The sequence below is a fragment of the Heloderma suspectum genome, chromosome 4, assembly GCF_057233095.1.
Source record: "Heloderma suspectum isolate Gila_16-S chromosome 4, 16-S_ref, whole genome shotgun sequence".
NCBI classification, from domain to species: Eukaryota; Metazoa; Chordata; class Lepidosauria; order Squamata; family Helodermatidae; genus Heloderma; species Heloderma suspectum.
This window is the reverse complement of record NC_139461.1, coordinates 62,179,929-62,207,086: the sequence shown is the minus strand read 5'-3', so window position 1 is coordinate 62,207,086 and position 27,158 is coordinate 62,179,929. Positions and strand designations below refer to the sequence as shown.

Genomic DNA, 27,158 nt, shown 5'->3' with positions numbered 1-27,158 from the left:
CATGCAAGAAGTGTTTTCCATTCATTGTGTTAAATTGCAGAAAAAGTTTGTTGTATATATTTTATGATTTCTTAAATATCATAAAATATATGTGATATTTGCAGATTAGTGTTAGTTGCAACTCCAAATGATACTAAGTGTGGTTCCCAATGGATAACGAAGAGAAAAGACAAAAGCAAGTAGAAAAGAAAGAATAGAGAAAGTAGAAGACAGATAGAGAAGAGAGAAAAAGAAAAGGCAAAAGGCAAAGAAAAAACATTTGTAAAAAAGAAGCGTGGCCATAGTTGCCCCCAGGGTAAATTAAAAGCAGCTGATTGTGCCTGGAGCTTATTACCTGGGGTAAAGTAGCCACAATAATGTAATAGTTCTTTAAGATAAAGAAAATCTAACTAGAAGGAGAAGAAGAGCCTATCCCAAATGTGTGTCAGTGGGACTAGTGTAAGGCAGAAAAGTTTAAGTAAGTTTAACTTGAAAAAGACAAATAAAGAGACAAGGCTGGTGCATGGAGCAGAAAGTTTTATATAAAAAGTTTGAAACATGATCTGCAATACAGGCAGATCAGCAAAGAAAAAGAAAGCAAAAGAAAGAGAAAAAATTTGTCTTCCCATACTAATAAATAAAAAGTGTTATCAAGCACTTTGGGAAGCGAAGTTGTTTACAGGAAGCTGTGCCTGAGAACCAAGCACTTCTAGCCTATGCTGAAAATGCTTGCTAGTGTTGTGCTGCCTCATGGGTAACATGTATAGTATAAAAACCCATTTAGCGCAATAGCTCGTGGTTCAGAGAAGCTGTCTGATCCAAAAATTAAGTACGCCTGTGTGCTGTAAGTTACCCAATAAAGTCTCCTTGTAAGTAACCCCCCCCTGCTGGAATCCCAAAACACAAGTGCGGCTAGAGCGCCTCACCCAGTATCAAACCCTGCTGTTAAAAGCCATGAAAGCAGGTATGAAGAAGTCAGTTAATATGACCAAAGTGTCTAAAGTGCTGCAAGGTGCCACCGAGGCCCCAGAGCGTACTTGGAGCGTCTTTCAAATGCCTATCGCCAGTATACCCCCCTCCCTCAGCCCAGAGGCCCAAAAAGACGTGGACGAAAGAAAAAAGAAGAAGACCCAGCAGAGGCAGAAGATTCTTAAAAAAGAACCAGTGTGCCCAGTGTGGACAAGATGGACATTAGTGGCATGAATGCTCAAATAAAATAAATCAAATACACAAAAGAGAAAACCAAAGGGGCCAGAATGGGCGAAGAGGGAGACAGCTTGAGAGGGGCCGTGACATTGACTTCATAATTGACACTGGAGCAGCATCAAAAGCAAGCAACAAGAAGTCCAAACACTAAACAAAGTTCTTCAAGCCCAGCGTCACTTTGTCTTAGAAAATAAGCCATTCCCATCACAGAAGTTCATCCTTTCCAACCAAGAGTTAAAGTATGAGTTAAAGAGGGAAAAATAACCCTTTGACTCCCAGATGGAGAGGACTGAAAACTGTCATACTTTCCACCCCCACAGCTATGAAAGCAGCTGGAGTTAAACCCTGGATACACTGGACACGAGTCAAGAGAGCGAGAGGGGGAAAGTAGACCATAAACAGAAATCCTGAAAATCCTTTAAAAATCATTCTGAAAAAGCAGTAAGAAGACTCAGGCTAGACCTTACTGTGGACACACCGGGAAACTGTCCCCCTGCGTACGGTCAGACCTGCAACTGGAGAATTGAAGAAGGGGACTAGACCCTACTGCAGCTTGCCAGGTGAATAGCTGCCCTGCGTACGGTCAGATCCCAAAGAAGATCAAACATGCGTGTTGTAGTGTTAGTAGTGTTGCATTGTGTTTCCTTAATAAGGTGCAAAAAGGGGGGTCTGCCCCTGGAAAAAGAAGTTTGTCCCAGTGATTTGCTGATAATTACTGGCTTCACCTGGCTAACATCACGAGAGTAAAACATTTTTGTTTGCCAAGAGGTATACCTGCAAACAGGCTTATTGGCTCTTGCCTAATACCTGTCTGTAGACATCCTGGGAAAATTCAAAAAGATACCATGTTAAGAGTTTATGGTGTAAGTTTAACTTATTCCCAAAATGCTAATTGGGGCGTGGTTGCAAAGATCCTACCCCCTACAGAGTTCACTCTACGCACCCCCATCATTGCTGAAACAAATGCTACGTGTGCACAAATGCTTAATTGTCAAAAAATTTTCCAGAAAATACAAAGCTATCCCTGGCCCCCTTCCACTGTAATAAAATTCAAAACATATCTTTTAATGATGCCCACATACTTTTGCCTCATGGATGGTTTTAGACATGTAATTCCTGCACTTGGTCATTTATTCCTGCCAACTTGTCTGATAACCACCCATGTTGCCTCAGCCGCCAATTGAACTGGTGCCAATTCTTCCCCTGTAGCCTGAAAAAATCCGTCAATGGCAGCCTCGAGCACTCCAACTAACTAAAAATTGTAATAGTCATGTGCAGTTATATTTTGACTCAAAAAAAATTGGCCTTAGCAATGTCACTAGTTGGGGTTCCAGGTTTAGCCTTGGCTGATGGTCTGGAAATCAACCGGTTAGCTTGCAGCTTAGCCAAAAGCATAAATGCCACCTCACAGGCATTGTCATTGTTAAATAAAGAGTTGCGTGATCTAAGAGGTGCAGTTCTAGAAAACAGAGCTGGTATAGATTACCTCTTCCTTCTTCATCATTTAAGTTGTGAGACACACCAAAAGCTCTGTTGTTTTAACTTAACTGATAATGGCAATGCTGTAGATGAACAGATCAACAAGCTGCACAATATAGTAGCTTACAAAACAATAAAACAAAACAATTAGCTCAATTAGTTAACCCCTTGGCTTCCAGATCTTAGCTAGCTTAAAAGCATTGTTCATCCTAATTCTACCAGTATTGTTCATAAAAGTTCTGTTATGTCTCTGCGTTCCTTGTCTTATGCGCTGTTTAACCAATCTGTTTTATGTCTCAGCTAGTAAAACTGCTGCCCTCTATGCTCTAATAGCCCAACAAGAGGCTAAGTAATATGTATGTCACAAAAAGCTTTGTATGGTTATCAAAAATGCTATAATTGTAATGAAATTATGCATTTAAGGGGGGAATGTAGCAGCCATATCGGGGGTCAGACTAAGTAGCCTCATGCAGTCTCATGCTTCATGTTCTTGCTGAGCTCTTTCTCCCTTGAATATATTGTTGTAAGCTGACGAGACACAGGAATTCCTTATCTTGTCAAAGGTCATACAATTGTATATCTTGTTCTCTGCTGTTCTCTTCTGTTCTCTCCTTATCATGGCTACCCTATAACCCAGTTCTTGTATTATAAACAATAGTGCTAAGAGAAGAAATGTTGAGGATTGCAACCCCATGCGGGAGGGAGAGGAGGAGCCGTTTCATATGTGTCACAATGTCTATAAAACCAATGTGCTAATGTAAATCGGGGCTTCTGGCTCTTTGGAAACGATTCCAGCCTTAAGCCCGCGCGTTAAATAAAGAATCTCTTTTTCCTTCACACAGTCAGTATAACTGCAATTAACACTGAGTCCCTTTCCTGAAAAATTAAATGCAGAGATATAGTTGTATTTTTAGCACAGTGTACTAATCTCAGTTTTGGTACATCCCCATTTACAGCATATTCCAGCCACTCCCATAGAAAATTCACGCTTTCTTCGAGGGTATTTGAACCAAGGAAAGTTATTTGAGCCCATGGCCAATCCAGTTTCACCTCTGCCTGAACACAGTGAAGTGAAACAAATATAAATTAGCACAAAACATGGTTCTAATGACAATTATTTTTTGTGTGGGATGTGTTACAAGAAACTAAGACACATCAATTACTTGGAGATAAAACAAATTAAAAGTCATCAACCCCCTTTGATGGGGTTTTGATGGGGTTATCTTCTGTTGTTTTTAGCATTTTAGAGGGATGCTAAAAACAACAGAAAGGCTTTCTTCAGCTATGTGCATAGTAAAAGGCAGATGAAAGAAATGGTTGTTCAGCTATTAAATAAGGATGGCAAAACGATAACAGATGACAAAGAAAAGGCAGAGGTGCTCAATTCCTACTTTGGCTCAGTCTTCTCCTGAAAGCAGGTCTATGAGCCCCCTGGCAAAGGTGAAGTACAGGCTGAAGGGGCAGGATTGCACCTTGAGATCGATAGACATATGGTCAAGGAACACCTAATTACTTTGAAGGAGTTCAAATCTCCAGGGCCAGATGAACTGCATCCTAGAGTAATAAAGGAACTGGCAGAAGAACTCTCAAAACCACTGTCTATTCTCTTTGAGAAATCATGGAGGACGGGGGAAGTGCCAGATGACTGGAGGAGGGCTAATATTGTCCCTATATTCAAAAAGGGTAAAAAGGAGGAACATGGGAACAACAGACCAGTCAGTCTGACATCAATCCCTGGGAAAATTCTGGAGCAGATGATAAAGCAATCCATCTGGAAGCACCTTGAAAACAATGCCATGATTACTCGAAGCCAACATGGATTTGTCAAAAACAAGTCCTGCCAGATGAATCTGATCTCATTTTTTGATCAAGTAACCTCCCTTGTAGACCGTGGGAATGCTGTAGACATCATATACCTCGACTTCCGCAAAGCTTTCGACAAAGTGCCCCATGATATCCTGATGAGCAAACTAGCTCAAAGTGGGCTAGATGAAACAACGATCCGGTGGATCCACAGTTGGCTACAGAATCAGACTTAAAGAGTGCTTATCAATGGGACCTTCTCAAACTGGGGAGAGGTAACGAGTGGGGTACCGCTGGGCTCAGTCCTGGGCCCAGTGCTCTTCAATATTTGTATTAATGACTTGGAGGAGGAGGTGCAGGGAATGCTGATCAAATTTGCAGATGACACAAAATTGGGCGGGATAGCTAATACTTTGGAAGACAGAAACAAAATTCAAAGTGATCTGGATAGACTGGAGCGCTGGGCAGAAAACAACAGAATGACATTTAATAGGGAGAAATGCCATGTTCTGCACCTAGGAAAAAGAAACCAAATGCACAGTTACAAGATGGGGGATATGTGGCTCAACAACACTGCAAGCGAGAAGGATCTTGGAATTGTTGTCGATCACAAGCTGAATATGAGCCAACAATGGGATGTGGCTGCAAAAAAGGCAAATGCTCTGTTGGGCTGCATTAATAGAAGCATAGCTTCCAAATCCCGGGAAGTACTAGTTCCCCTCTACTCAGCACTGGTTAGGCCTCATCTGGAGTACTGTGTCCAGTTCTGGGCACCACACTTTAAGAAGGATGCAGACAAACTGGAGAGGGTTCAGAGGAGGGCAACAAAGATTCAGGGGACTGGAAACAAAGCCCTATGAAGAGAGACTCAAAGAACTGGGCATGTTTAGCCTTGAGAAGACAGAGGGGAGATAGGATAGTGCTCTTCAAGTACTTGAAAGGTTGTCACAGAGAGGAAGGCCAGGATCTTTTCTTGATCATCCCAGAGTGCAGGACACAGAATAATGGGCTCAAGTTACAGGAAGCCAGATTCCAGCTAAACATCAGGAAAAACTTCCTGACTGTTAGAGCAATACAACAATGGAACCAATTACCTAGGGAGGTGGTGGGTTCTCCCACACTGGAGGCGTTCAAGACGAGGCTGGACAGCCATCTGTCAGGGATGCTCTAACTTGGATTCCTGCATTGAGCAGGGGGTTGGACTCGATGGCCTTGTAGGCCCCTTCCAACCCTACTATTCTATTATTCTATGCACACTGAAAGGGGAGATACACCTACTGTGCACTTAAGAAGCTGTGAAGTGTATGCTGATTAGCATACCCAGTAGGGATGGGGAAAACCCAGTGAATGCAGGGGCAGCAAGAGGGGTATGTATTATGACAAGTTGAGGATTGCAGTGTACTTTGCCACTCTGCTGTCATGTAGGGACAGTTTCTACTTGCCCAATTAAACAGCAAACTGAATTGCTATACTTGTAGATCAGTTAGCTGAAAGCACACAGTGCAAGAGAAGACCATACCCACACCTAATAGAAGACTATACTCACACCCAATAGAAATGTATCTGGATGCCTCTCTCTTCTTTTCAGTATAACCCTTTTATCTTCCTATCTCACAGTCTAACAATATTAATTTTATATTTGTCCCTTCAACCATCCAGTTTCAAAATCCTACTGCTTTTTTTCTTTTCAAGATGTCCAGGAACTGTTCTCTGAACCTCACATATTCCTAAATTTGTTAAAATAACAATTTTTGCTGTCTCTGTTCAATATAAGCAGATTTTATACTTGGTCCCTTTGCTCTTTCCACTTCTACCTCTCAAGATCTTACCATGCATCGATCTTACCATGCATCAACCTCTGGGCAGAATATTTCCTTATCAAGACCCAATCCTTCAAGCCAAGCCTTTCTTGATTCATTTTAATCACTGCAACTCTATTATCCGATCCTCCCCAAATCTATTCTTTATCAGCATCATCAATTATTTTTAGAGTGTTTATTATGTGCTACTCATTTGTCAACTATGTATTACGCATTTGTCAATCACTGACCTTTCTTCTTCCACACCGTTCTTTTTTACTCTAATGTAAGCCCCGTGGGCAAGGACTCCCAGATTAAGCGTTGATAAATAAACACTGCAGATGTATTGTTGGACATTCTTTGCACATTTGTAGATCATCTAGATCATATCCCTCTTTGCTTGGAAGATTAGACTTGTGCTTTGCACCATTTTCCTGAAGATGTACCTGGATGGTTGAGTTGTCATTCCAAGTTGCAGGCTATAGAAGTCCACTATTTGCAATGTGGTTTTGGATCCAGCTCCTGTTAACTCCTCATACCAAGTTTCTGGGAGAAAGGCAATACTAGATGTAGTGAAATGAAGGTGAGGTAGTCACAAAGCATGGTGGGTCTGTGGTAAGAGCAAGATACAGCAGTAGCTGCAGAGTCCCCTTGTTGCTCCAACGAGACAACAAGACTGACCTGGAAACGTTTATAGGTGTTTGGCTTTAACATAAGACCTGTTCTGTCCCACTGCTTGTTTGTTGTTCTGGCTGATTATCCTACAGTTTCCTCCTTTGCCCAGAGCTTAGTGGTGATGCACAGGCTGACTCTCACCTAACATCTCTCCAGGACCTTGAGTCACAATAGTTGGACTATATACCACACTTGGTAGCTTCCACTCTTCAGTTGCTGATAAGGACAAACTCTGTGAGAGCAGACAGCAAGAGAGAGAGGGAGAAAGAAAGAAAATGTGGCTAGAGCTTTCTGTGATGCATTCACCATTGCTTTCAGCACCTCTACAGGATTTGAGTCCCCAGAGAGTTAGGTGACACTGGTTGAAAAAGCACATTCAAGTTCCTTTTCTTCACCAAGCGTAACAGAGTTGAGGATGTCTTAGAAGACGGGGAAGTGGATGAAGCCAATACAATAAAGCAGAGATTCAACAGATGAATGCAGAACAGGCTCTCTGGCATTAACCCAGAACATTATTAAGACTAGATAAATCAGTGGTGAAGGATTGTAATGCACTGCAGGGTTCAGTACCTTGGCCACTGTTTGTGCCTCTACCGCCTGAGTGTTCTGTACATTTGGTCTAGATGGCATTTTCTCAGACATTCAGTTAATTTGACACATCTCATAAAAGGTTCCATAACGGTTTATTCAAGCTGCAGTTAATAAGAAGCTGCTCCACAGCAAATATCAATTTTTCAGAGCTCTGCTTATGCACTGTTCATATGAAAAACCATGGAAAAGCACAACAATTGTGTAACATGTCACAATGGACACCATGTTGCTTGCTATTGAAAATTAGTTCTCTTTACATTTTTGAACATTGTCTTCTTCAAAATTGGAATGGTCTAACAATATTTAAGACAGAAGCACAGGTGGAGAAATCCCCATAGGGACAACGTCTGTTGGAGCAGGGCTTCTTGTCTCAGTGCCTTTCAGGCTTTGCATCAGGAGTGCTGGAATGTAAACCTGCAGTTGAAAGGAACCTGAAGTACTGCCTAGGAGCAATGTCTTTCTTGACCAACTCTGTATGTAAGTATGGCACAGGACTCCTCATTTGATATGGCTCGCTCCAAAGGAATTTTTAGACTGTAAGAACTTAATGGGCCCTGCTGGATCAGACCATCTAGTCTAGCATCCTATTTCAGCAATGGCCACCCAGATACTTCCAGGAATCACAGGAGGCAACAGTCTTGTGTGAAGGCAATCATCCTTTCCTCCCCCATTGTTTGCCCCAGCAACTTAATTCAGAAGTACACTACCTCTGATCCTGGAAGTTCCACTTAGCTATCATGGCTAATAGCCTCTGATAGATCTATCCGCCATAAATTTGCCTAACCTGCTTTTAAAGCCATTTAAGCTAATTTCCATCAACACATCTTGTTGCAGCACATTCTATTAGTGAATTATGAGTTATTTGAAGAAATATTTCATCTATTTATTTATCGTATGGCACATTTACATCGCATTACAATAAAACATAGAGCATAATAAATATGAAATGTAAAATATAAAATATAAACAGGAATATTACAAACATATGTCTAGGTTACAGATATAATTTTTTACTTCAGTTGTCACAGCCTATTGTGACAATCAGCAAAGTCTCCATTGTAGGCTCAGTTTTGACACTCTGTCACTATATGTTGGATAGTTTGTTTTTCAGCCCCACAATCACAATTTGATGATGTTGTTTTGCCCCATTTATAAAGGGCATCTGCACATCTACCATGACCCATGCGAATTCAGTTCAAGGTTGTCCATTATAACGTGGGGCTGGTCAAATCCAGGTGGTTTTTCCAAGATGCAGGGCAAGCTTCAGCATTGTGGAGGGCAGTTTCCTAGCCAATGTTGTTTCCATGTGTTGTGGATATTGAAATAATCTTTAGCAGTAGAAATGGCTGGATATCTCAATCTTAACCTGTTTCGCTCCAAGTAGGTTACGTCATTTAATATTGGTAGCTGGAGATTGTCAATAATCTTCCAGTATTCTTGAAGAAGGGCGCTCTTTCATCTTGCATCCGGAGGTGGTATATGGCTCAAAACAGGCAGCTAGTATGTGGGAGCAGACCATATCGTGCCACTAACAATACGCATTGACTCATGCAGTTGTGTATCGATCTTTCACGTGTGTGGACTATTACGCCACACTGGGGCACAGTACTCTGCTGCTGAGTAAACCAGACTGAGTGCGGTCGTTCTCAGCATATCCGCTGTTGAGCCCCAGCTAGTGCCACATAGTTTGTGTAGAATGTTATTTCTACTTCTCAGTTTGGCAGCAGTCTTCATCAAGTGTTCTTTATAGGAAAGTGTCCTATCTAGTGTGACCCCAAGATATTTGGGATGCATGTTGTGATTGAGCCGGTTTCCCTTAAATATTTCATCTGACTTGAATCTACTGCCCATCAGTCTGATTGGGTGATCCACTATGCTTGTTTTATCCTTTATGATGATTGATCAGAGCTAAATCCAGAAGGAAAAAAGGAGAGAGGAACTCACATGTATACAAAGGAAATAGTTCACTAGGCAGAAGACATTGTGACAAAGGTCTTCTTTAGGAGCACTTGCAAGACAAAATTGTAGACATACCATCACCACTGTGCTTTCTGCAAGGTCTGTTTCCTACAATGGCTTGAAAACAGAACTTGCAGAAAGCACAGTGTTGCTGTCTATAATTCTGTCTCATAGTGCCCCCAGAGGTTGTTGAAATGCATCTCTCTGTGCACCTGTTTTTCCTGCTGTTTTTCCTGCTGCATTTGGTTTTGACCAATCATCACAGAAATGGGATTTCCTCTCTCCTTCCCCACACCCTGCATTACTGATTAATCTGTGTTTCTTCTTTTTTAAAACTGCACAAGAAATTCATTATATAATAACAGGGTTTTTAAAGGTTTATGTTGCAGCAGATCAGTGTCTACTAAAAAGCCCGCATGACTTCACCCACCCATACACAAAGTTTACTGCAGTAAGGGCAACATTTCTTTTAACAATTACTGCCAGATTCCAGTTCATGCACGTCTAATTTTTCCTTGATAATTCTTGTTCAATTCAAAAATCAGACTCTATGTCAGATCTCCTTCATCCGGACCTCAGTGGTAATAACCTCACAATGAACGAGCAGTGTACCCAACCTAATGTTGGGGCAGAACTGTCTGCAGAGGTGCACCATGATTATTGCTACTATACTCTAGTAGGTGGTATGTTGAGTTCCCACATGAAACCAGAGCTAGCACATGGGTGGCAGGTGAGGCACATGAGGGGTAGGTTTAGATAGAGAAATGAGCTAAACGAGTATAAAAACACCAACCTAAGCTGATAGCTGCCTCCATTAATTGCCCTTATTCTAATTTCTGCCTCTTAAGTCAAAGCCAAAGGAGAAGAAGTATGAAGTGCTGTTTGCTTGAGCATGCTTCTGCCATCAGAGGAATATTGTAGAAACCTGCATTGGCATGTTTCAAAGTTGTATCAAAGGAAGGATGCCCATAGCCTATGGTTTTTGTGTACCTCAAGAAATAACTGTTAACCTTCAAACTCTTGCCATAAGGTTCAAGCTTATCAACTGCCAAATAGTTTTTCTTTCTAGCTTTATACTAAATTTCATGAGTTTTTGTACAAACAGTCTGAAATGTTAATTTTAATGAAAAATAGGGCCTCTGAAGATTGACTTACCAACTAAATCATCATTTGAATAGTCATCTGCTTGAACACGAACTTCTGCAATTCAAAGATTTTTAGTCATTTACTATAAGACAGTTTTTACAGACATTTTAACAACATTTTGTTTGTTTTCTAATATTTGAATTTGTCACTGTTAAAGAAGCACATTATTTGTACCAGAACTGAAATAGTACACAATGATTTAAACTCTGATATAGGGGAGGAGGAATACTAGTGGTGGCACTACAAGTCTGTCCAAATAGGGATTGCTTCAAATATGACAACATTCCTACATGAAAGCATCTGCATAGAAATCAGCAAACAATCCATAGGCAGATCACCACATTTGACAGTACACATGTACACAATTACCAAGTGTCACTATTTACACTCGGGCTGCACTCTAGTTCCCACGCAATGTGCTTTCTGTGTAGTAATTTTGTCACTTAAAAGTAGGGATAGATGAACAAGTGATATTTGAGATTGCAAGGATTCTCCGAACATCATCTCGCTGCTCACCTCATGCCTGATTCCCATTTGTGTTTGTGATCGCTGCTTGCTCTGCGGGAACAGGAAACTTGCACAAATCAAGCAGTGATCAAATGGGAGACTTGTGCAAGTGTCCCCAAATTTGTGCAAATTTCTTAATCTGTGCAACTTTCCTTCATAGACTACAGCACAGCTGATTCAGTCTACAGACGAAATTTGTGCAAATCAAACTGGGATTTGGGAATGAGACAAACATGAGCATGTGTCTGATAATTTACAAATATTTTTGGCGGAGACGTGCTCGTGCTTGCATTCAGAGCTTCAAACCAGGCATGCTCACATGTTTTTCAAGCAAAAAACAAATGTTCATACATCTCTACTTAAAAGTAGCCCTAGTGTACCCTTGAGCTAAGATTAATGCAGTCTTTCCCCATCTTTTGTCCTTAATACTGTGCATCACACTATTTAAAAAAGATTGTTGCATGAATATAAAAATGGAAAAATATATCTAAATTTCTGATTATGCATCTTCTTTATCATAATTTCCATTGAAAAAGATAGTTGACTTTCTTGCTGCACTCAAAACTGCAAGAGGGATGGTCCGACCACTCTACCGGACTAGGCTGAGGAAGTGGATAGCCCTTAAGGAAATCTGGAACACTACAGGTTTATGAAGTTAATGAACTTCTACGTGCATCCTAGTACCTAAAAACACTTGATTATAAAACAATTCTGCTCATTCCATATTGTTTGTTATATAGAATCTCAGAAACAGAAAAATCATTTTACATATCTTGGCAAGCAATTAATATACTACTTTAGCATGAGAAAATATTGTACAAACCTGTCTCATGAGGTTGAGCAGCCACATAATCTTCTGTGTGTTCTCTCTCACCTATTGTGAACAAGATGGAAAAACATATGTTATCTTACAGCTGTGTGCGTCTTTTATCATAATCAGTAATTTTAACTAAACAAATTGATAAATGTAAGATGGACCACAACATATTCAGGCTTATTTCTGAAATTAAGAAAACTAGATTTTAAAATAAAAATATATAAAAGCTCAAATTCTCAGAATTCAACACTAATTTTATGAACCTTGGTGATATGCAGTCCATAGGTTGTCAAATTCTATGCTACAGCGTAAGACCGTGTGTGACAAGACTATAAAGCATAGCATTCTATTACCAGTGAAAAGTAACAGATGTTTTAAAAGGTATGTAAAAAACACAGTGAAATAATGCAAGGAATACTGAATCTGTATTCGTAGCTTCTGGAAATCTAGAATACAGAGTTACAATAAGCATTGATATTCAACTCTTCCATGAACCTCTCTAGTCCTGGATTTGTAATCACTACATTCCTTGACCATCTAAAAGATAATTGGAAATCAATGTGGATTGTACGATGTATATCATGTATTACAGGAAAATGCAAGCAGCAATTCTTCACTCATTTTTTCCTAAGCATTTCATTTTTAACTCATACCTCATAAAATAGTGTCTTATGTTTTAAAATAAGCGTTACGGTAACTTAACATTTATGAAGTCTGACTTATCATTTTTTTTTGCTGTCAGGTACTCTTAAGGTTAGTTCAACTTTAGTAATAAGCAAATCAACAAAAACTAATTGATTCCTGGATTCATAGAACACTTCAGTTCTTAAAAACAAACAAATTGGTGTCTTATAAGCAAGTGCACAGACAGCACAACATTCATGGCTTGACAGTAAACTCTGGGCTACATCCAATATTGTGCAAGCAATGTCTGTTTGTGCAACACGACTTTCCCTTTTGGATACAACCTTCCATTTTAAAGGTACATGCTCTCCTTCTAGTGATATCCACACATTACTCTTTAAGGCAACTTTGAAACGCTATGCTTTCATAAGACAAGAAAAACTGTACAAACTGCCTCAAGCGTAATTATGTCCAAAAAAAGTTGCTAAGTTGGTTGATAGAGTTTACTCTGTGATTTGTCTAACTACAAATACAACAGAGCAGATATCCAGGAGCCAAAAAGCCAAAGATGACCCTGTGAGTCCTACTGGCTCACAGGGTCATCAACTTAAGTTGGAACTACATGTTCAGTAGCAAGCTGGTCTGGGAACCTGGGTCTGCACAAAACAGCTGCAAAGCAGTGTGCGAAGGATGCAGTTTGAAGCAGGGTAGTGAGCAGAAATTGTACCCTCCCCCTACCACTTTGCAGATGTTCAACCTTGGATCCCAGGACTGCCAAATATTATTTTAACCACAGCTGCTTATGTTATACAGTAGGGAAGGGAGTGGGGAGATACACACATATCAACTTTCACATATTACAACATATTTTCTTGCCATACTGATTCAAGTAGCTTTAAAGGCAGGGCAAAAGTTCATAGAGCTTTCCCTATTTCTTGCCAACAGCTCATGAGAGGGACTTAATATGTTCTCTTTTCCCAACACAGTGAAGGATTATCTGCAAATTGCCTTCATGCAATCTCTAATTACTTCTCACATAACATATGTTAAGTCCATGTTCATTTGTAGATATTTGAACAGAAACAACTGAGAAAGTAATATGCAAACAAATTGGTATTACTTCAGTACCTTTAGAGCTTGCAAAAGATAAAGCTAGATCCAGGTTACTTAATCTGATCAACATGTGAAAAATCTACATCAGTTACAGAATTTAATCTTACATGGTGAAGCTTCTCTGCCATAGATCACTCTTCAGAGTTCCCTTTATTCCAAAGTTGCACATATGACCAACTAGTTAAAAAGTGCTAACATGCATTAATTTAAAATAACATTAACAAATATTTCACACTAATTAATAATTTCATTTGAATCACATTTCCCATTTCAGATACTTTATGCGTACACACCTGACTCAAAATGTTCAGTAACAGAATCTGGAGCATCTGCTTTATCTATGGGAGACAAAACATTTATAGTAATAAATTAGATTTACATGCTGTTAGAGCAGAAACCAAATTAAAATAAGGCTAATTTAGAGAGATCATGGAAATCCGAAGGGGATGAGGTATTTTAACAGGGATTTTTCTCAGGGCTGGCTTCATAGGGTGGTGATGTCAAGTATTTCCCATTGCACTCTGAAGTTGCCATTCTCCGTTAACTCTCCCTGCCTCTTCCAAGTTTATGAATTTATTTACAGCATTTGTATACCATCCAATTAACAATGTTCTCTGGGTGGTTAACAACAGAAGTCATAAAAACAAAATGAATGTGCTAAAAGTAAACAGATCATGCTACTGCAATGTGATACACATATGGTTGTCTTTGAAGATATTTTAGAAACAGCAATTAGTCCAAAATACAGGTGCAAGGTTGTTCGCTAGTACTGGACAGTATGATCATATTACACTTGGGCTTTGCCAAGTGCACCAGCTCCCAGTTAGTTTCCAGGCCCAATTCAAGGCACTGGTTTTAACTTTTAAAGGTTGTCAGGACCACTTTATTTATTTATTCATTCATTCATTCATTCATTCATTCATCCATTCCATTCCATTCCATTTCTATATCGCCCAACTGCCAAAGCTCTCTAGGCGATTCACAAAAATTAAAACCACAAAGCACAGCATAAAATAATATAAATATGAAAGCTTAAAACCATAATATAACAGTTTGTTGTTGTTGTTCAGTCGTTCAGTCGTGTCCGACTCTTCGTGACCCCATGGACCATAGCACGCCAGGCCTTCCTGTCCTGCGCTCTCTCCCGGAGCGTGCTCAAGTTCATATTCATTGCATCCGTGATGCTATCTAGCCATCTCATCCTCTGCCATCCCCTTCTCCTTTTGCCTTCAGTCTTTCCCAGCATCAGGGTCTTTTCCAGGGAGTTTTCTCTTCGCATTAGGTGGCCAAAATATTGGAGCTTCAGCTTCAGTATCTGTCCTTCCAATGAGCACTCAGGGTTGATTTCCTTTAGGATGGACTGATTTGACCTCCTTGCAGTCCAGGGCACTCGTAAGAGTCTTCTCCAGCACCACAGTTCGAAAGCATCAATTCTTCAGTGCTCAGCCTTCCTTATAGTCCAGCTCTCACAGCCATACATTACTACTGGGAAAACCATAGCTTTGATTAGACGGACCTTTGTCGGCAAGGTGATGTCTCTGCTTCTTACTATGCTGTCTAGGTTTGCCATAGCTTTCCTCCCAAGGAGCAAGCGTCTTTTAATTTCATGGCTACAGTCACCGTCTGCGGTGATCTTGGAGCCCAAGAAAGTAAAATCTGTCACTGCTTCCATTTCTTCCCCTTCTATATGCCAGGAAGTGATAGGGCCAGATGACATGATCTTAGTTTTTTTAATGTTGAGTTTCAAACCAGCTTTTGCACTCTCCTCTTTCACCCTCAACAAGAGGCTCTTGAGATCCTCTTTGCTTTCTGCCATTAGGGTGGTATCGTCTGCATATCGGAGGTTGTTGATAATTCTCCCGGCAATCTTAATTCCGACCTCTGATTCATCCAACCCGGCATTTCTCATGATGTACTCTGCATATAAGTTAAATAAGCAGGGTGACAATATGCAGCCTTGTCGTACTCCTTTCCCAATTTTGAACCAATCGGTTGTTCCATGTCTGGTTCTTACTGTTGCTTCTTGACCCTCGTACAGGTTTCTCAGGAGACGGGTAAGGTGGTCTGGTACTCCCATCACTTTCAGAATTTGCCACAGTTTGTTGTGATCCACACAATCAAAGGCTTTAGCGTAGTCAATGAAGCAGAAATAGACGTTTTTCTGGAATTCTCTTGCTTTCTCCATGATGCAGCGAATGTTGGCGATTTGATCTCTAGTTCCTCTGCCTCTTCGAAACCCAGCTTGTACTTCCGGTAGTTCTCGGTTCGCATACTGCTGAAGCCTAGCTTGTAGGATTTTGAGCATCACCTTGCTGGCATGTGAAATGAGCGCAATTGTGCGGTAGTTTGAACACTCTTTGGCGTTGCCCTTCTTTGGAATTGGAATGTAAACTGACCTTTTCCAGTCCTGTGGCCACTGTTGAGTGTTCCACATTTGTTGGCATATTGAATGCAGCACTTTAACAGCATCATCTTTTAGGATTTTAAATAGCTCGGCTGGAATACTGTCATCTCCGCTAGCTTTGTTGTTACTAATGCTTCCTAAGGCCCACTTGACTTCACTCTCTAGGATGTCCGGCTCAAGTTCAGTGACCGCACTATCATGGCTATCAGGGACATTCAGATCTTTCCTGTATAGTTCTTCTGTGTATTCTTGCCACCTCTTCTTAATCTCATCTGCTTCTGTTAGGTCCCTGCCTTCTTTGTCCTTTATCATGCCCGTCTTTGCACAAAACGTTCCCTTGAGATCTCCAATTTTCTTAAAGAGATCTCTCGTCTTTCCCATTCTGTTGTTTTCCTCGATTTCTTTGCATTGTTCATTGAAGAAGGCCTTCTTGTCTCTCCTTGCTATTCTCTAGAACTCTGCATTCAGTTGGGTATATCTTCCCCTTTCTCCCTAGCTTTTCGCTTCCCTTCTTTCCTCAGCTACTTGTAAAGCCTCATCAGACAGCCACTTGGCTTTCTTGCATTTCTTTTTCTTTGGGACGGATTTCGTTGCTGCCTCCTGAACAATGTTACGGACCTCCGTCCATAGTTCCTCAGGCACTCTGTCTATCAGGTCTAATCCCTGAAATCTATTCCTCACCTCCACTGTATATTCAGAAGGGATATGACTGAGGTCATACCTGAACGGTTTAGTGGTTTTCCCGACGTTCTTCAATTTAAGCCGAAATTTTGCAAGAAGCAGCTCATGATCTGAGCCACAGTCAGCTCCAGGTCTTGTTTTGACTGACTGTATGGAGCTTCTCCATCTTTGGCTGCAAAGGACATAATCAATCTGATTTCGATATTGACCATCTGGTGACGTCCATGTGTAGAGTCGCCTCTTGTGCTGTTGGAAAAGAGTGTTTGCTATGATCAGCATGTTCTCTCGGCAAAACTCTATTAGCTTTTGTCCTGCTTCATTTTGTACACCAAGGCCATGCCTGCCTGTTATCCCGGTGATTTCTTGACTTCCTACTTTAGCATTCCAATCCCCTATGATGAAGAGGACATCTTTTTTTGGTGTTAGTTCTAGAAGGTGTTGGAGGTCTTCATAGAACCGATCAACCTCAGCTTCTTGGGCCTCAGTGGTTGGGGCATAGACTTGAATTACTGTGATGTTGAATGGTTTGCCTTGGATTCGTACTGAGATCATTCTATCATTTTTAAGATTGTACCCCAGTACTGCTTTTCCCACCCTTTTGTTGACTATGAGTGCTACTCCATTTCTTCTAAGGGATTCTTGCCCACAATAGTAGATATGATGGTCACCTGAATTAAATTCGCCCATGCCTGTCCATTTTAGTTCGCTGATTCCCAAGATGTCGATGTTCAATCTTGCCATCTCATGTTTGACCACCTCCAGCTTACCTTGATTCATTGATCTGACATTCCAGGTTCCTAAACAATATTGTTCTTTACAGCATCGGATTTTCTTCTCACCACCAGACACATCCACAGCTGAGTGTCCTTTCGGGTTTGGCCCAGCCGCTTCACTCTTTCTGGCGCTACTTGGAAATACCCTCTGCTCTTCCCCAGTAGCATATTGGACACCTTCCGACCTGAGGGGCTCATCTTCCGGCGTCATATCTTTTAGCCTTGTGATACGTTCCATGGGGTTTTCTTGGCAAGAATACTGGAGTGGGTTGCCATTTCCTTCTCCAGTGGACCACATTTTGTCAGAACTCTCCGCCATGACCTGTCCGTCTTGGGTGGCCCTGCACGGCATAGCTTATGGCTTCACTGAGTTACGCAAGCCCCTTCGCCACAACAAGGCAGTGATCCATGAAGGGGAATATAACAGTACAACCAGAATAAAACCTAGCAGCAATGCAGAGATTTAAAATACAGATTTAAAACACCAGAGCTAAAAGATTAGGAAGATAAAATGCTAAAATACCGGGAGAATAAAAAGGTCTTCACCTGGTGCCAGAAGGAGTACAATGTAGGTGCCAGGCGAACCTCTCTAGGGAGCTCATTCCACAGCCAGGGTGCCACAGCAGAAAAGGCCCTCCTCCTAGTAGCCACTCGCCTTGCTTCCTTTGGCAGAGGCTCACGGAGACGGGTCACTGAGGATGATCTTAAGGTCTGGGCCGGCACATATGGGAGGAGGCGATCCTTCAGATAACCTGGCCCCAAGCTGTTAAGGGCTTTGAATGTTAATACCAGCACTTTGAATCGAGCCCGGAAATGGACTGGCAGCCATTGCAGTTGGAAAAGTGCTTGCATAATATGAGCTCGTTGGCCAGTCCCTGTTAACAATCTTGCTGCCCTATTTTGGATCAGCTGAAGTTTCTGTACCGTTTTCAAAGGCAGCCCCACATATAACACATTGCAGTAATCCAGACGATAAGTTATCAGAGCATGGATTACTGTAGCTAGCCTATATCTGTCCACATAAGGGCATAGTTGGTATACCAGCCTAAGCTGATAAAAAGTGCTCCGTGCCACTGAGATCACCTGTGCCTCGAGTGACAGTTCTGGGTCCAAGAGCACCTTGTAACAACATGTGCCTGTCCATCTATTAAGATCTTCAAAATAAGCCCTTTTGGGGGTTCCCTCACCATTTAAGGTCTGGTGGGTAGCTACAGAGGAAAAGGCCTACTTGGTGGTACCCCAACTATGGAACACTCTGTCCAAACAGGCTTACCTGGTGCCTACCTTGATGTCCTTTTAATTTTCTCTGGCTTTTAAATCTTCTGCACATTATTTTTATGTGGTTTGGAATTTGTTTTAATTTTGCTAACTGGCTTTTATACGGCTTTTATATTGTGGAGTTTTCATGTTTTTGTTGTTTTACTGTAACTTTAACTTTTTGTAAGCTGCCTGGAAACCTGTTGAAGGGTGGGCTATTTATCAATCTAAGTCAATAGTGGGAGATGCACTCCCAGTTTGTGACCTAAGAACTTAGAGAATGCTGAACAGATGGATTTGATCAGACTTTGGACATGGATTCTATCTACAGACTCTATTCTGCCCAACTTCTTTTGGTAACTCTGGTGTCAGGGGAGAAACAATATAGCAGAAACTGTAAGTAACTGCGGCAAAACATCTTCTTTGGGATGGGATGGGAACAGAAAGGAACAAAGAGAATGATTCTTTTTTGGAAAAGAACTAGAAGTGTCTTGTTTGTGTGTGGGTGATTTTTATTTTCTTGGGCTCCAAGATCACCGCAGATGGTGACTGTAGCCATGACATTAAAAGACGCTTGCTCCTTGGGAGGAAAGCTATGGCAAACCTAGACAGCATAGTAAGAAGCAGAGACATCACCTTGCTGACAAAGATTCGTATAATCAAAACTATGGCTTTCCCAGTAGCAACGTATGGCTGTGAGAGCTGGACTATAAGGAAGGCTGAGCGCCGAAGAATTGATGCTTTCGAACTGTGGTGCTGGAGAAGACTCTTATGAGTCCCCTGGACTGCAAGGAGGTCAAATCAGTCCATCCTAAAGGAAATCAACCCTGAGTGCTCATTGGAAGGACAGATACTGAAGCTGAAGCTCAAATATTTTGGCCACCTAATGTGAAGAAAAAAATCCCTGGAAAAGACCCTGAAGCTGGGAAAGACTGAAGGCAAAAGGGGAAGGGGACGGCAGAGGATGAGATGGCTAGATAGCATCACTGATGCAATGAATATGGACTTGAGCACGCTCCGGGAGAGAGTGGAGGACAGGAAGGCCTGGCATGCTATGACCATGGGGTCACAACGAGTCGGACACGATTGAATGACTGAACAATGACAACGACAACGACAACTTTGACCTGATCTTCCTTCAGAGCTGCAAGTTGCTGTGAAGGGGGTGAAGTCTCCTTTAATTTTTATGTACCCCCAAAAAGCTGGGTTGTGAGTGATTGTTTTCTGAGTGTTTTCTGCTGATTGGCCTTTAAAACTGTCTTTGTTTGAGGGAGAGCATTTAGAAATTGCTGGCTTGTGGAAACTCAGTGGTCATCTATTGTAGTAGTTTGCTCTTGCATCTCACAGACAGATCTTAAACATGTTTACCCAGAAGTTAAGTCTCAGTGAATGTAAGCTTGTAAACTGCAGCCTTATAAACCAGATTTAAGCATGTTTACTCAGAAGTACATCCTGCTGAATTCCATAAGGCTTACTTCCACATATGCATATGTAGGACTGCCATCTGAGGGTCTCCTTTTTTGTGCCACAGACTTGCTGGTATTAGATGGGATAGAAGGAAATTGGGTACAATTCAGTACAATTAAGTTCCAGTAGCAATTCTGCCACAATGTGGAACCACAGACTGCCCATGAGCAAACCATTATACCCACTTACTTAAAAAATAAAAGGAGGCGGTGCGGGTAACAGAACTTAATCCAGCCTGGAAATCAACTAATAATTTTGTGGTGTTAGGAACATTCAGTGGCAAGGAGAAGGCATATGCTACGAAGCACTTTTCTTTATTATTACTTCACATACTCCAAGTCTCAATCTTGATATTGAAAACAGATTTTGTGTATAGCTCTAGCCAAAGTAATTGTTATAATTCTGTGCAGCTGTCCAAAATGTTTGCTTTTTCATGATAATGTGGTTTAGCAGTTTCTTAGGAGCCCCAAACATAGCATGGGTGCTAAATATCCATGTTTATGAATCTAGATTTAAGTACCACTACTTGTTCCATATTCACAACGACTATTGTAGAATTTCATCTATAGGAACAATTTCAAATGTAGAGGTATCCACAGTGCTATTCTAACAGTGGCCTGATAAGGTCAAGAGCGTTAAAATGAATGACTAATCTGACTTCAATGACATATGTACCTCTATATTCTTGTTAACAGAGGTACCATCCTTTTTTTACTAGCCCTGCTCCTTGCCTTTAATAGCAGCTTGACAAAAGAAAACCAGTGAAACTTTTCCTAGCATGGAGATAAGCAGTGGGAAAGGCTTCATCTATTTGACTCTGCATGTCAGGCTGCTGTCAAAGGCGTGGGAGCAAGACCAGTAAAAAAAAGGCAGCAATCCTATTTGTTAAATGTAATGTTATTGGATTATATAACTTCTTTGGGTGGTGTAATGGTGATAGAGAGATGCAAAGAATGGGGAAGATAAAAAGGAAAGAGTGCTAGTAGTAAAAAGGCACCTGCATCTTGTTAATTTCACATATTCACAGAATTTAATGGCATATAATATGCCTGTGGAACAGTGACTCTTTTACAGATATCAGTAGAGTTCGGGGTGCTACTAGTTTTGGGGAGGATCAGATGTCATTTGGATTTGTATCCCAGGTACCAAAATGTTTTTGGCCAGTCTTGGAGCTACCTTGCCAATATTTCCCTGCTAGTGTTAATAGGCGATAGCAGTAATTATCTCAACTGTCTCTAGGGACCAATGAAAGAAAGGCAGAAAATATGAATATGGCACATTTTCTACATTATTTTCTTTCACTAAGATTTCCAGAATGCTCACTTTCAAGTCTTTGTTCAGTGCTGTCAACTGGCTCCGTTAAGATATACGAGAAATAAATTCCTTAGACTTTGGAAAAACAAAACTAATTAAATCAAAGGAATACTTACAAGGATAGGTTATCTGGAAGAATTTGTTTTAAGATACAGCTGGGAGCATCTCACCAGTACAACTCAGAGGCAAAAAGTATTTTATAGCTTCTATGTATTCAGGGAATGCAACTGAGAGTCACTTCAAATGTGACAATATTTGATGAATGAGATAATGTTGCTGTTTAGGAATTGATAGTCAAATGTGATAGCTGTACACGTGTATTTCACGTTGTATATCCACGAGTCTTCTGGACCGCAAGGAGGTCAAATCAGTCCATCCTAAAGGAAATCAACCCTGAGTGCTCATTGGAAGGACAGATACTGAAGCTGAAGCTCAAATATCTTGGCCACCTAATGCGAACAGAAAACTCCCTGGAAAAGACCCTGATGCTGGGAAAGACTGAAGGCAAAAGGAAAAGGGGACGGCAGAGGATGAGATGGCTAGATAGCATCACCGATGCAATGAATATGTATTTGAGCACACTCTGGGAGAGAGCAGAGGACAGGAAGGCCTGGCGTGCTATGGTCACGAAGGGTCGGACACAACTTAACGACTGAACAACAACAACAACCCACATGGGAAGCCATATTCAACTATAGTTTCCTAGGATATGTACACTATGCACAAATTACTGCAAAAGACAGACAATCACCACACTGATAATACACAGATAAAGTTCTATGCTATTTCCTATGTAGCTGTGCTTTGTATGCAAGATTTTGTTCATATTTCAAGTGGACCTGAGAGGTCGACACTGCAGCTGCTACTAAGTAGGGTATCTGTATTCAATCCAGCAATAAGCATAATGCTTTTAGTTAAAATAAGTATTATATTTTCACCTTGTATATTTTCATAATAATGTTCAGTTAAAGGTTCACCATCTGAAAACAGAAGAACATTGTAATCTTGTTCAGAAGAAAAAAAGAAGCCAGGTCCGATACCATGTACATTAAGGGAAAGAGACTGAATACATTGAAGGTCAATGCTCTCGCAAAAGTGTGGCTGGAACTCATAGGATAGAGAGAACTAAGTGGCTTGAGGAGGATGCAATTTGGAACAGAGAAGCAACCCAAGGCTGCTTTTCATCAAAAACCTCAAAACCAGTCATCAGGGTTCTGTTACACATGTTTATACGTAATGTGTAGCTAGGCTCTTAAAAAATATCAACTGGAGGAGTTGCATCAAAGGAATTAATATATATCATTGATCAGAAGCATGCTGACAGAATTCAACTTGTCTTTCTTGCAACTACAAATTCTTTCAGGCCCTAGGAGCACAGTAGAAGAACAGAGATATAATTTGCTACTACTCATTTTTGAAACTGAAGAATAATACATTAAATGCATTTCCTGGCTCATCTGTACACAAATGATGTGGGAACTGACTTATTCAGTGCTCAGTGTGTGTACTGAGAGTGCAAAGGAAGAATTAGGCAAACAATTAGTGGAGGGTCAATATTTTTCATACTAGGTCACAAGCAATTTACCTGTATCCTGAGCCTCAATAAAATCTTCATTTTCTGATTCTAAAAAAGATTGCATAATTTAACATTAAAAAACTGGACTGGCACAATAGTTGAGTTAATAAAGAAAAAAACCAACAAAATCACAATTTTCCTTTGTGCAAGATCAAGTACCATGAATGCTAGGAATAGAAATGACTATTCAGATTGCATATGTTTGTTGGTTTTTAAATAACTGCCATGCAAAACAGTTACCAACTACTTACTTTGTGTTAAGTAATTAAGGCTGGAACACACTGTATTTTTTATTAAGTTATTGTGAGGTGGTGGACTGGATGCCAAGACAAGAAGGGGGATCTTGAACACTGATGGAGGGAAGGGAATAGATGCACACATGCATTTATGGGAGCTAGAATGCTCCTGGCCTTTACTGTGGATGATGGAGAAGCAGTGGGAATTCCAGAAACAATGGCCTAGGGCTTCCAAACACTGGGGCATCCTGAATATCTCAGCACAGTGGTGCACTTTCTTAGATCAGGAAGGTCTTACAGGGCATACATAGCTTATACAAGGACCCTTCTGGGAAGTGGGAAAGAAACTAAGGTTGCAATCCTAAACACACTTACTAGAGAGTAAACCCCATCAAACACAGTGGGTTTTACTTCTTACTAAACATGTACAGGATTGTGCCGTAACGGAGTAAGGAAAGAAGAGGAGGCACTGAACTAGCACTAGGTGTGTGAGTGCTAGAAGCAACAGTGAGCTTGTCTTCCTGGACCTACAAAGGTCCCTAGGCTGCACTGGTTATACCACAGAAAGGAACTAGACATTTTATAGTTAGAACTAGTCCTTTTTATGACACAACTACAACTAGCAAACGGAGATTAACACTTCACTTTGGGATTATCCACTTTCTTTCAGAAAAATGTGGTCCCTCAGCATAGTATATTCCCATTAGAAATAAAATATGCAGGAAAGCTATTAGTAGGTGCCCTCCCAAAATCATTACGAACTGAACTGCCTTTGCACATAGCAAATATTATTTTATATTGGGAACAGAGAAAGAAAATGCTCACGGACAATGACAATTTTCACTGTAACATCTATGTTCTATTTATTGCTGATTAAAGCTTAATATTTTAGGTAAATAAATATTGTAACTAGTAGTCATAAATGATTTCTATATAAGTGTCTGGGTTTCAGTACTTGAAAACACAGACACAGAAATTGATTAGTCTATGGCTCTTTTCACACACGCTATTTTGTGTGCTGCTTCTCTGTGGTATTATTCCATATATATGAATACCATGCCATAGGTCTTTTCCACCCAATCAGAGCACCACTAGAAAGGATGGTACCAATCATTTGAGAAAGACCTATGTGAACACCTCCACACCTTGAATGCAGTATTCATACATACAATTCGGCAGCATGGGAAAAGTACCATGGGAAAGTGCTCAAGACCAACTTGGTATGCATATGAAGAGGTCTTAAAGTGTTATTTTACATATTTAGCATTACAGCTGAGTTATGAAAAATAATGCCCTACTCATAATCACTGTCTTAATATAGTATTGCCATAAAGCCACAAAACAACATACCACTTTCATCCACATAGTCTCGCTGTTCTGTACCTTCTGGAAGAGATTCTGCAAATAAGCAGAATGTTAAGGTATGCAAAAAATCTGCTGCTGTGTATTCTTCCTTAGAAACCACATCTTAGAATCCACTTTCTAGCCAAGAGACAGGCATAGCAGGCAACAAAGCAGGCAAAACCAATTAAGTAGCCCACAGAGCTCCCGGAAGCTGGAATATTTACACAGCCAACATCATGAGTGTGTGTATTGGTAGCACATGCCAGCTGGCAAGGGCACAGATGAAAACAAGAAGGTCAAAAGAAGGGATGGGGATTCTCTTCATATAACCATGGCAAGCTAAAGATGCTGTTGCTTCACAGATTGAGCTCAGGGGTGAGCAGAAGGTAGAGATGAATCTACTGGTAGATCTCTGGGTAATTTGTAGTAGATTGGGAGGGATATCTGACTCCCAATTGTTTAACAGCAGCAACAAAATGACTCCCCACTTGCCCTAGATTATACTGCTGAAATTATGACAGTATGGGGTAATTAGGAGTGGATTTTTGTGTGGAAGGACTGAGTCTTTCTCACACATTCACTGTCAAGAGAGAGACATGGTCTACACAGTCTTTGGCCTGCCACCACTGCTTCTGCTCCCCAGAAAAAAAAAAACATAGCAAGCCAGCCAGGACCAGGTCTTAGAGGAAGATGTCAGTTCAGCTAGATGAGTAAAATATGTACTTTTCGATTCCTTTAACACAAGTCACAGCATAAGCTTGTGAAATGTCCACAGAATACTCTATTGGATGGTATAACTTGAATTTTAATTTCGGTGGAATCCAGCTTTAAAAAACAAGTGAAATAAATATATTTATATATGTAAAATATATAAAACTGAAGACTTCTGTGCAATACCTGTTTTATGCTCCAGGGCATCTTCTAGAGTTAGTTCTGCATCATCTATGAAAGACAGACAAACTCATTGTAGTTTTGCTTCAAATTACAATAGACACAAAGTCTTATGTGGTTGGTTGATTGTTGAGTGTATTAGGGGAGAGGGATAAGGAATGCACCAGCTTTCCTGTACCTTAGTCTCTCCAAACACTTTTTGGATGTTACAGCTACAAAGGGACCAACAAACCTAGAGATCAACATGTTTAGGACTAAACCTGGGATGGGGAACTTCCAGCTTGGAGGCCCAATCCTGTCTGTGGAAGTTCCCCATCCAGCCTGTGGAGGCTTGGACTCCCTGCAGTCCCCACCCCCTGGTTAAGAGGCTACCAGGGGCTTGGGGGGAGGAGCAATATCAGAAGGTGGTGCTGGGGGATTCCTGTTCAATGTCATGGCCATTGACCAGTCGTGTTCCTCAGGGTTCCATCTTATCCCCCATGCTATTGACATATACTTGAAACCTCTGGGAGAGATTTTCGAGAGTTTGGGGGTTTGGTATCACCAGTATACTGATGACACCAACTCAATCTCTCTTGTTGATCCAAATCCAAGGAAGCTGTTCTAGTCCTAAACTGGTGTCTGATGTCAGTAATGGACTGGATGAAGGCAAATAAATCCAGACAAGACAGAGGTGTTCCTGGTTAGTCAAAAGGCAGATCGGGGAATAGGGATTCAACCTGTGCTGGATGGGTTTATGCTCTCCCTGAAGACTCGGGCTCCCAGTTTGGGTGTGCTTCTGGACTCAGCCTTGAACCTGGATGCCCAGGTTTCAGCAGTGACCAGGAGTACATCTGCACATCTGACGCTAGTGCGCCAAATGTGCCTGTTCCCAGAGATGTCTGATCTGGCCATGGTCACACATGCCTTAGTTACATCCCATTGGACTACTGTAACATGCTCTATGTAGGGCTGCCTTTGAAAACTGTTCAGAAACTTCTGCTGGTCCAGAATGCTGCAGACAGACTGGTGACTGGAGCTGACTACAGGGAGCACATGACTCCCTTCTTATAACAGCTTCACTGGCTACCAGTCTGTTTCTGGGCAGAATTCAAAGTACTGCTTATGATCTATAAAGTCCTACATAGCCTGGGACCAGGCTATCTGAAAGACCGCCTTCTCCTGTACAAAGCTGCCCAGGTCCCAAGATCTTTGGGAAAGGCCCTTCTTTTAAGACTGCCACTTTCTGATGCATGTTTGGTGGCAATGCAAAAAGAGGACCTTCTTGGTGGCCGCTCCCTGCTGAGGGAGGCTAGGTTTGCTACCTCTCTGCTGTCCATCCGCTGGCAGCAAAGACCTTTATATTCAAGTAGGCCTTTGGTATGTAAGCGAGTCTGTTGGGTTGGATGCTGTTTTTACTCTGTTACTGTTGTGTTTTTAATTGTGTATGTATTTGTTTTATTATTGTTTTTATCAGATTTTATTAGTGACTGTAAGCCACTCTTGAGTGCCATTTTTCTTGGTAGGAAGACAGGGTA

At 41.1% G+C, this 27,158-nt stretch overlaps 1 protein-coding gene across 10 annotated transcripts in view; it reads right to left on the bottom strand.

The window, feature by feature from the left end:
* Positions 1–27,158, bottom strand: part of ASPH (aspartate beta-hydroxylase) — a 198,530-nt gene that overhangs the window by 94,949 nt on the left and 76,423 nt on the right. For 6 of the 10 annotated variants that reach the window (XM_084849445.1, XM_084849446.1, XM_084849448.1 and 3 more), the window contains 7 exons: positions 25,648–25,692; positions 24,757–24,804; positions 23,180–23,218; positions 22,533–22,574; positions 13,992–14,036; positions 11,968–12,018; positions 10,647–10,691 (listed from right to left, as the gene is read on the bottom strand). In XM_084849445.1, the coding sequence (XP_084705571.1) occupies positions 10,647–10,691; positions 11,968–12,018; positions 13,992–14,036; positions 22,533–22,574; positions 23,180–23,218; positions 24,757–24,804; positions 25,648–25,692 (315 nt within the window). The remainder of the gene's footprint in view (positions 1–10,646; positions 10,692–11,967; positions 12,019–13,991; positions 14,037–22,532; positions 22,575–23,179; positions 23,219–24,756; positions 24,805–25,647; positions 25,693–27,158) is intronic. The other 4 variants (XM_084849447.1, XM_084849449.1, XM_084849441.1 and 1 more) reach the window with 1 other exon arrangement.